Source organism: Zosterops lateralis, assembly GCF_965231275.1.
Source record: "Zosterops lateralis genome assembly, chromosome: 7".
Classification (NCBI taxonomy): domain Eukaryota; kingdom Metazoa; phylum Chordata; class Aves; order Passeriformes; family Zosteropidae; genus Zosterops; species Zosterops lateralis.
The window spans coordinates 17092654-17104083 of NC_139767.1; the positions used below are offsets into that span (position 1 = coordinate 17092654).

The following is an 11430-nucleotide window of genomic DNA, read 5'->3' on the forward strand; positions in this document are numbered from 1 at the left end:
AAAAGAAAATTGGATATCAGAGAAATAATTACACTGTACTTTGTGAAAACATTAATCAATCCTATATTTCCACAATAATAACTTGACAGGCTAACACAGCTGATCAGCAGTGGGCAGTAATGACCCGTGATTACTTACTTTAATAGAAAATTTAATAAGTTTGGAATTTTGCCTTAATGCAGATTTATAGACTGTGTTTGGGTTAGTTGTTCATATTTTGTTTAATGTCTAAGTGGCCTGCTCAGCTGAAGTTACCAAGATGTAACATTTCCAAAAGCAGGTTCATATAGAAACACCTGCATTGCATTGCTTCATGTAAGGATCTTGACTCCTTTCAGTGCTGTTGTAGTGGCTTTCTTTTAATGTCTGTGTCAGAGATTCTGATGTCAGTGGGAAGGTTTTTAAGACTGGAATCTCACTAACAGTATGTATGGATTTTGAAGAGATTTACTTGGTTGATGTATTTATTTTGTTCTGTAGGTCAACTTTTATCAAGTTCTTCTTTTAAATGCTTGAAGGTAGCTTCATTTTGAAGCAGTATTTTTCAAATGTTTGCATAAGGGAAAATTTCTTTCTATTACATCACTAGTAACATATATAGGTTAGATAGCCTGTCTTTATTATAGATTCTGCTGTGTAGGTTTTTTTCATGCTTCCAACATTTTGAAGTTTATTTACTGTTTTCATTTTTGAGGACTGTTTTTCTATTAATTGTTGGCTTGTTTATTGATCTTAAATTTTATTCACCACTTTGTATGACCTCTGTGCCTTGCACAATCCAGCAGGGTATAAGAAGGTATTGACAATATCTACAGTGGCCACTGAGCCACATTGCAGGATCAGATGCTGAAGTGCCTTATATGTTCTGTATTTGGTCCCTGTTGCTTTAATAGTCTTAGAGCGTGAAGCTTTAGAAGGATAGCCTATCTTCCTCATGAGGTCACAGTGGGTTTTCAGTGAGCAGCAACTGAGTGATGGTTTGTGCTGAGGCTGCAGGAGCTGTTTGGATGGCTAAATTATGAAAGTATGCCCATAAGTAAAGATCCTTTCCCATAGAGGGAGTTGCCCAAAAAGAAACAGGAAGAATGCTGTTTAACTGAGCCACAGACAATCCCCTGTCCTCAGAAATCACATTTACCTGCCTCTGATGATACTTCTGAGTAATAACATACCACAAATGTTGTCCCACACCATGCTGACTAAGGGCTAATTTGTTCCTGTGGTCCCACTATTACATCTGCATTTTGGGTGCAGGGAGGAATAGGCAGATACAGAAGAATGTGTCATATACTGTGTCCTCCTTCATAAGAATGCAGAAGGGAAAGCATCTTTTGAAAGATAGAGTGCAGGTACAAGTCAATACGCTTTCCTCCACAAAAACCGCTTTCTTGTGCTAGCACATTTTGAAATGTGGGAACATACAAATTCTTTTCAACAGCATGTGAGCTATATTACATACTTCTTTAAAGAGTTGTTGATGCATGCACTTGGTCCTATCTCATTAATGAGGAGAACCTTTCCAGTGTGAAAATTTGAAATAATCTTTCTTCATGCCACCTGTTAAAAGTGTTTATTTCATGTGCTTCTTGGTGGCCTGTTCATAGCATATAGACCACATACTAAATGACCACCATACATTTACATGTTTTGAATGAGATGGCAAGACTTGCTGTTGTCAAAAGCAAGATAATTAACTGCAATATGTGTAAGAATGGATTTTGAACAGCCCCTCTTTACCAGTTAGTAGGGATTCTTACTGGCAATAAGTAAATGGCAGCCATAGATTGCCTTTCTGTGACATTCCCCATCTGTGTGTCTAGAAGACAGAACTCGATTTTAGTGTCACAAGTGGTGTATGCATTGTATATAGTACTGTTGGCTCAGATGTTATTGTTATGGAATATACAACTACCATTGTTCTAGAGGTTACCTCAGTCTCTTTTATATAGGAATGCTGATCCATGTTTTTCGAGTTTGCTTTAACATAAGATAATGCATTTGCTTTTTGTATTTATGCTAACAGCAGTCAATATTTTTAATATGGCTAACATTGGTCTATAAAGTGTTCTTAAAAATTTTTCATAAACATAATCTTACTTCCACAGATGAACAGCAACTTCATACTTGCATGTGCTGTTTATATATAAAATTCTTCCTTAAAATGTGGGAGACAAGATAGAAAATTTCTGCAAACCTTTTCCTGATTGCCAGAGTACTTTTGAACTAACGGAACTATATATTTCATAGTCTGGACACTGTTGCTTCTGTAGGTTACCAAGTGTCTCAAAACTACATCAAGTGTTGTTTTTTCTACCCAGCCTATGTCGATTCTCTGCAGCTGCATGCGAGGTATCAAGATTTGTGGCTCCTCAGTAAATAACGTGATGAACTAAGGGCAGACAGAGCTGGAGGCAGTAGTCCTGTGCTTTCTTAACAGCCTAAGGTTTCAGGACACATAATGCCACCTAGTAGAGAATTTGTGGGGCTTTTGGTTGAGTTTCTTTCATTGCAAACCTTTTTGTTTGTAGTCACATTTTTCTTTCATTATAAATGTCTATGAAGTCAGATTTTTGCCATCTTTCAGCTTTTGCTTTTAATAAAAAGTTTCTGAAGGGTACTCTACACATAAAAGGACTGAATAGAAAAGGATTTTTTAAGAGGATTTTGCAGGTGTAAAGGCTTGAAATTTGTTGTCTTCTAAATGGAGAGAGAACACAAAAGAGAAGCTTTTCTTTGAACAGTCTGATATTTTAGTTACTTTGTGTAGTTAAACCTAATAAGTTCTGTAAGAACTGTTTTCTTTTGGAATCCTTTAACTTGTAATTCATCTCAACTCTGGCTGCATTGTCTTATTCCTTGCTTGCAAGTAAATAGGTTGACTTTCTTGTAGTTTATTTTGCAGATAATTTCAGATGCAGTCCAGTTTTCCTCTGTATTTTTTTTTCTTTAACTTGCTCCTAAATGCATAAACATAAGCATTTACTAAATAATTACATCACACGTGTGGTGTATATTACAATTATATGCAAAGGTTCTTTTACTGGAAGTAACTGCAAGTGTTACTTCCAGTATAAAAAAGATTTATATTCAAAATAAAATAACCGATGAAAAATGCATATTGTGTCCAGATATGGGGATCACAAAGTGTTACAGATAATTTGATTCATAAATATTTTTCTACTTGACAAAGTAAAAATGGGTCTATCAAAATGCCATTCTTAATTTGGATTGTCACATATAATGCAGTTACATAGCACTCCTCATCTCTAGACACCAAGCTGCTTTCCAGGAAAGATAAGTATTGCTGTCCTCCAGTTTACAAATGGGGAAGGTGAAACACAAAGCAGCGAAATGACCTTGCTCAAGGTCACCCAATAGTGGAGAGGCACAGTCTGGAAATTACCCCAGGCACTGGATTGTGCAGGTGCTGTCTCTTGGATTGCACTCTGCTTTAGCAACACAAGCTGACATCTCCGGATTTTGTCATTAGTATCAATGATTCCTTCAGAGAACATGTTTATGTATGGCTGCCAAAATAAAAATCAGTCTGGAGATCAACCAATATTTGCTAAATTGTTTTCCACTATGTGAGATTTTCTTTTTTGAAGTCCAAGTATAATTAGAGTCACTGAAAAATTATTCTGCATTGGCTTTTTGGGTTTTCTTTTATATTTTTCCCTTTTTTAATGTTGGCTGTGACATCTGTTAAAATGTGTGTAGCTAAATGTAGGCTTACTCTGATTAGAATTCATCACAAAACCTTCCAGAAGAGTCTCACAGTAGCTGGATCATGTGAATGAGACTATATGTAGAGTCTGCATCTGCAAACTGAAAAACATACATTGTGTTTAAAAAAAAAAAACAAACCCAAGCATTTCCCAGTTAATTTAACAAAGGTAGCCAAGTTTCAGCTAATATTTGCATTTTCTAAGATAAAATAAATATATACATATTTGCAATATATACTGAATGGAAACTTCTTGTATTTCAGCTACCCCTAAATGAACAACTGAAAATCCTATAAAACTTAATGCTTACCTTCAAAACGTGTGTAGTTTGAGCCTGGTAAAGTACATAACTTTCTTTTCCTTTAGAATGAAGTCACCCTGCTGAGAAATGAAGTGGCACAGCTGAAACAGCTTCTTCTGGCTCATAAAGATTGCCCTGTAACTGCCATGCAGAAGAAATCTGGCTATCATAGTGAGTAATGTTCCATTACCTATAGCCTGAGGCTGCATCAATGAAATACTGCCAAAATGAACTGAATGAGCATTAAAATTGAGAAGTGCAGTTCTGATATTACATATATTACCTTAAAGATATTTTTTTTAATAATCTTGAAGTTATTGGAAGGCAGGAATTAATACATGATATTTAAAAATATCTGTTTAAGTAAAAATTGAATTGTTGCATAACATTGAAAGGTTTATGTTGGTTTAATGAATGCATATGATAATTAGCATTTAAGGACTATCGGTTAGTACACCTGCTTTGGAAAACATAATTAAAGTATTAAGAGCACACGATAAATCATTTTTTATACTTTATCGTAGCCTAATGCAGTGAAAGGTCCTTGTGGGTGTTTTTCCTTCATTGTAATGAGGTTTCAGTAGAGGTACTATAACAGCTGTCCTCATTTACCATAACATCCCATATCAGTCGAGCCATTAAAATAATCAGATGCAGGTTCATGGCTCCTACTGTACAGTGTCTTCTAGATTGTTTCAATATCCACATTAAGTTACTGCTTTTCTGAAGGTAGGTTGTTTTTAAAAACAGTTCTAAGTGTTGAGGGGAATACCAACAATACCAATATTTTCCAATCTATATTTTTATTTTAAGTTGTTCTATAGACATTTCATCTTTCCAGCATTTTAAAGGTTAATTATGCTTTCCTGACTTGTAGCTTCCTTCTTGGCTGTGATACACAGTGCCAGAACCAGCTGCTGCTGGTGTAGAATAAATGGCCAATTTTGTCCATTGTACACAAATTTGTTACAAATAACTGAGCTGGGAATGCATTAGGCAACATTCATAATATATAACCCACAGCTTTCGTTTTTATGATTTAGTGATATTTCAAGATATTTGTAAATGTGAAGATTGTTTCTGCCATATGTAGCCACTTCATTTTAATTTGCCAGTGTCAGTAATTCAGGAGAATAAAGGAACATTTTGTACTGCATGCAAACAGATCCTCAGGTGCTTGCGATAAAACTTAATAGCCACCATCTTTACTTGTAGTCATTGTAAGCAATTTCATCAGAACGGGCAATATTTTTTAATTTAAAAGATTCAGGAGATTTAGCAATTCTGTATTGCCATATATATTTAGAATACTGATTTTGTCAGTTTTGAGCTTATAAATCTTGGTCCTTTGATCTCCAGTCATTTTGACAAGACAGAAAATAGCATCTTGGAGTAAATTGGAACAGTATAGAAATACGTTTGGGATTTATATTAACAATGATTGCTGCAGGGATGAGGCCATTATGGCTCCCATCTGACAGAACAACATAATTTCATGCCGAAGCTACTAGGGGATAGCATTATGCATGCAAGGTTTTTAACAAAAAAAAAAAAAAAAAAAAAAAAAAAGGGGTGGGGGGACCACAAAAAAAGCAGACCATAGGTTTCTGGAATTTTGATGTTTTGAGGACTCATGTTCCTGAATTGGGATGTAAAATACTTCATTGTAAGTCATAAACTGCCAAAGTGATTCCATGCCAAAGATTTCTTTGTTGAAGGATTAGTGAATGGCCTGTCTGTAGTGTTTGTTTTGAGCTCTCAGTAAAGGACTATGTTGCTTCTGAATTAGTAAAAAATACAAAATTAATCCGACCTAAAATACTAATGGAAAAAGCCTACATTATAGAAAAAAATAGTATTACACAAGGAAATTGGAAGCAGAGCTCAGTTTTTTTTTAAAGTCTGTTGAAAGTAAAAGCTTAATGTGAATGATAGTTGTAATGCCCTCCCTCTGAAAGGATTTTGTCACATTATCTCTGCATGAATATTGTTAGGAAAGCATATTTGGTAAGTGACGTATCCATAGTACAGTTTATGAGAGGAAAAAAATGGTTTCAGTCAATATGTTCCTGAAAATGATGCTCCTATAAAGTATATTTAAATAAACATATTACATTCATCAAATAATCAAAGTTGAATTGCTTCAAAAATGTAGAGAAGTGGTTTAAAAGTCTTGTCTCTGTGGAAGAAATTCAAGACCCCAGCTTAAAGAGCTCCTGCAGTGCTGAATGTGGTGCACTGCATAGATCACATTTTAACAGCCAAGCCCACAATTTGATGGCCATTCATGTATTATGCTCTTAAATAGGAACAAATAATCTATCACTTGGCCTTTACATATCTTTGAAGATCTTTTGTATTTCCCAGACACATTTTTTTCTCAGGCCAAGTGAAAAGCATGACAGTGCCTGTCTTCTAAAATTTTTTTTGGTATCATATTTTACTTATTTTCAAGTCTTGTGCCTGCTTCAAAAGAGGGTGTCATCAGGACAGAGAATCCAGAAAAATGGATATTGTGCTTTTTGAGTCAGCTTCAAAAAAACTCAGCCAGCTTAAACTTTTTTATTTTCCAGAAAAGGATGCTGTTGGTTCTTACTGCATCTTCAGCTGTTGTAGGGAAAGTGAAATCTAGATGCTGTTCATTTATTTGTTATATTATCTTCTGTACTAGATAATTTCTAAAAGTCTTCTATGATACTCCCTGTATTTTGTCAGGATTTTTCTGGGCTTGTAGTAGGACAGAGGTGAAAACTGGTGAGAAGAAAATGTGTTGTGGTATTCAGAGGGTTTTTTTTTTAAAGAGAGAAAGAGGTTTTTAGGTATTTTTTCATATTTTTTACAAGGACATTATAATATTCAAGAACATTTGTTCAAAGCAGAATTTAAAGGAAGATAGAGACTGCAGTGTTAGGGGCATTAGATGGTGTGGGGAGGGGTTGTGTTCTTTGGGTAGCTTGTTTTCAAAAGGAAGATAGAAGGTGACTAAACAGTTTCAGACTTTGAATGATTTGAACCTCTCAAACCACTGTGTTCCTGCAGCCTGTTCTGGACAGGCAGTGGTTCTCCAGCAGTTCTGAAGAGGAGGAGCAGGTGTTCCAGCAGAGAGACTGTATTTGATACATGTCATCCCACTTGCTGCCATTTCATTCTGTCTGAGGAAAAAATATGGTACTCTCATAATTAGTAATGGAGTATTTTTCAGGAAGTGGCACTAGAGTTTATATTTTGAACAAAGTTTGCATGTGTTCCTTCTTGCTTGTTTTTACATGAGCTCTTGTAGGTATTGATAGAGGTATGGTAAAGATAAATTTGTTTCATCATTCATTTTGATGAATCCTGTTGAATACTTCTAACTGAATTGACTTGTTCATATTCTTTCTGTTCTTGAAAGGACAAACTCTCCTAAGGGTCACAAATGCCTTTGGAAATATCTTAATTTTTCTTGCACTTGCTGTATACAGTTATTATGAAACCTTTGGATATGCAATACTTGTCAGCAGATCTAGTTCAGTGTCATCAGTATCTCTCTCCTTTAATGTTTGAAAGATCTGTTTTTAAAAAGTGCAGGATCTGTAAAACAGTTGGCCTTGTAGATAAGAGCATTCTAACTTGCAAGTTATTATGTCCATGCTCTTTTAGTAGAGTTGAAGGAGAGATTGCCACCTTGCTCCTGTAGGCAGTATTTTTTTAGAAAAAAATGTAGCAGTTTCCTTGCTTGCCCATCCTTTTTGCCCTTACCATTCTTTTCTAGAAGCAGTCAATAATAGAACAGTTGTTCTCAAGCTTTGAAGATGAGTTTGTTCTGAATATATGTAGGGCTGCTCAAAGATCTTTATATTGGGGTTTTGACTTGCTAAGTTAGTAAATTTTCTTACCCAGAGCTAGCATGTCATACAGACCCCAGTAAAACATAAACTACATTTCATTATTGGTTTTTGACACTTAATGTTCCTGTTAGTTGCTGCTGTTAGCCTGGCTTTCTGTGGAAATGAGGACATGATACCACAGCATTGCTTCTCTCCTCACGTTAGTGTCATCCTTCCCCATCGTTTCTCTGAGACACTTCTTAACTTGTAGGCCAATCTCAGGCAAATCTGAAGGGAATTACAAAGACAAGACTAGAGAACATCAAGCTTTGTTGCATTGCTTTGTCCCAAGCAATAGTTCATGCCTGCTTCTGGCTATGTTTGTATCACGATAGTCAGTAGTAGTTTAAAACAGACTTCCAATATTCCACCTGGGTACTGGTTCTGGTCAGTTCATAAAACTGGTGTGAAAAGTGCTTGCAAACATTAAGTAGCACAAAATCATATAAAAAGTTGTAATGAAATGCAGCATTAGTATTTCTATTTTTGAGTGAAAAACAGTAGAATAATTTTCTGTTCTTGTTTTTTTTTTTTTTTTTTTTTAGTTTTGAACTCAGCTTTTAGTTTGACAGTGTTTGCATTAGCGAACTTCTGCAACTCTGGAAAAAAGGATGATTTTAGCACGACTTCTGTGCAAGAAGGGCATTTTAAGTCATGATCATTTTGGAAATTCTAGTTTTGCATAGTGATAATTTTTTTTAACCTGCTTACCCTCTGTGATGGGACAAAATGATTCAATTCTGTGGCTAATTCACTTTGGTTTTGTGGAAAACACCTGAAATACTCCAAAAATATTTTCAATACCAATTTTAAGAATTTTAAAACCTGTTGAGAGGCATCTGTAAAGTTATGGAATGGGGGCTGAAAACTTGTGTAAGTATTGTCCAGTAAATATAGCAGTGTAAGTAATATTTTTTCAGATATCTTTCTCATGATCACAAATATTTATTACTGAATGTAGAATTATTTTTGTTTGATTATTAAGCAGACACAATAAATAGCATTTTTTAGTCTGAATAATGCTTACTGATGTGAACATGCATCATTAGAATTAGGCATAGTACCCACTGGCTGATTTACTAGGCAGGAAATTTTAATCATGGCTTTGAAGACGTGAAAATGTTCTGGTTTCCTGAATAATCCATACTGCAGTCCAGTTTTTCTGCTTACAAAGCAGTATTTTCCTTAAAAAACTGGAAGTAAGCTTGTTTTGTGATTTGTGCTGCATTACAGGATGAATTTTAGTTGTTAGGGGGTGGTTGCTGTTACGGGGATGAGGCGGTGTGCATTCCGGGGACAGAATAAACGCGCTGTTCTTGTTCAGCGGCAGATAAAGACGACAGCTCGGAAGACATCTCGGTGCCCAGCAGCCCGCACACGGAAGCCATCCAGCACAGCTCCGTCAGCACTTCCAACGGCGTCAGCTCCACGTCCAAGGCCGAGGCCGTGGCCACCTCGGTGCTCACGCAGATGGCGGACCAGAGCACGGAGCCCGTGCTGTCCCAGATCGTCCTGGCGCCTCCCTCCCAGGCACAGCCATCGGGAAGTTGATTAAAAACTTGCGTTGCATCAGTTCCTTAGATACGCATCCGTGACTTTAAAGGGAAACCAACAACAGACCGGTCTCCAGCTAGGAGAAATTGTAGCCTAAAATTATTAATTTTTAAAAATCCGACTTAAATTTGGCTTTAATGATTGGCAGGTGGAGATAAGACAGAACACCAGTTCTAGTCTCTTTGCAAAAGACTTTTTTTTTAAGTATTAGTTTTACTAGTTATTTTTTGTGCTTAATGTGTAAAGTGTGTGTACAGTACGATGTGGTTTATTTCATTTTTAATTTGGTATTATTTTAACAAACATTGGGGTGAATTACTGAAGGTCATCCCCAAGACTGTGATAGGAATATTATGTGACATTTTTATACCAAAGTTCTGCATAGTCCCTATTGACTTTGTAAAGTTAGCAAGGTCATAAAGCACTAGGCAAGAGAAAGACAGTAACAGTAAATTTGCTTTTAGTCTTTTTGCCTTTTTGTTGTTTTGCACATTATGAGAGGAAGAACATTGGAAGAAAAACATTTGGGTTTTTTATGTATAGCATTTTGGTTGGCTTTTAACTGTTGGGGTTTTTAATTTGTTTAATAGGGCCAGTACAGTATATGAGATACAGTACTTATGCACATACCAATCCTAGATGAGGATCATTACTAAATAGATTTGATTTTTTTTTTAATTGATGTCAGGTGGGTTTTTTTCCACTCCAACACTTGATTCTGGTGGGAGGAGAGCTTTAATTCTCCAGTCAGAATAGATATCTATAACCACCCCTTGTTGCTAGGCTGAAACCAGTAAGCATATTGTAAAATACAGGGTTATCAAATATGGAATACTTGTTATTCCAAAGTAGGTTGGTATTTTGTGGGTTTTTGAGTCGCAGACTAAGGAGTTTACTCATGGTTTTGGATGCCAGAAAAGCCTAAAATCCTTCTTCAGACAACTCGACTTTTTTTTGTCATTGTCTCGTATTTGCAAGCTAACTTGTACTTAATTCTTGTGTAAGCACTGTCATCTTTTAGTAGCAAAAATTTTGATACCTTTCTTGTGGAAACAAAAAAATCAGTATCTACCGTATCTTGGAAACAATGTAATTATAATGTGGTGTGTGTGGTGTGTGTGTGAGAATGGTTCAGTAGTTAATGCCAGCAGTCTTTTGCTTGAATGTTTAAAGATGCCTTCAATGTGATGCTGGCTGATAGGTGATTGCAGTTTTAAAATGTTATTTACTGTGCGAACTTGGATAACTAACATTCCATGATGTAGTTTGTTTCTGATGAGATGATTGTAGGTACACTTTTTCTCATTATCCAATCATCTGTAGGATATTGAGTTTTTTAAATGTGCCATTATCTATTTTGATTCTGTACTCATGTTCAAAATACAGTACAATATTTTACAATAGATTAAGTTGTTTTAAAAAAAGTAGATGTGTGCTTTCAGGTCGGAAAACTTTGTATAATAGCAAAAACAGATGCATAGTAGCAACTGGCAGTAAAGCAGGATTCCATTATGTATATAACAAAGATTTAATGCATTTATAATGGGTTGTGTATTCATTTGCTCTTCCTTCTCCACACCTATACCATGCGTTATCAAGTGTCAGTGCCATCAAATTTCTATTTGGTTCAGTTTTAAATCTAAAAATGTAATTGATCCACAGGAAAATATAATTTCTGCAATATATATACAACCATACTGTAATGAAAACTGGACAAAGAAGTATCTAAGTCATATATGTATCATTGCAGGGCTTTAAGCATGAAAATATTAGGGATTCTAAATATTTTGTATTTTAAAACTAAGAAAGTTGTGTTGATAACCTCATGTGTTTAAAAGTCTTACTTTCCCAATTTCAAGATAAAAAGGTGTAACAGTTACTGAACGTTTCCAGGATGGTTAAATACAATGGACCTCTTGTGAGAAAGAAATGAATTTCAAAGGCACAAAATGGGAATTCTGCAAGAAAGCTCTACAGTCAC

The 11430-nt window shown here is 35.5% G+C and overlaps 1 protein-coding gene across 6 annotated transcripts in view; it reads left to right on the forward strand.

Moving 5' to 3' along the window:
* ATF2 (activating transcription factor 2) overlaps positions 1–11430 on the forward strand; it is a 47671-nt gene extending 36241 nt beyond the window's left edge. For all 6 annotated transcript variants that reach the window (XM_083865755.1, XM_083865758.1, XM_083865759.1 and 3 more), the window contains 2 exons: positions 4095–4200; positions 9220–11430. In XM_083865755.1, the coding sequence (XP_083721881.1) occupies positions 4095–4200; positions 9220–9446 (333 nt within the window). In that variant the 3' untranslated portion in view covers positions 9447–11430. The remainder of the gene's footprint in view (positions 1–4094; positions 4201–9219) is intronic.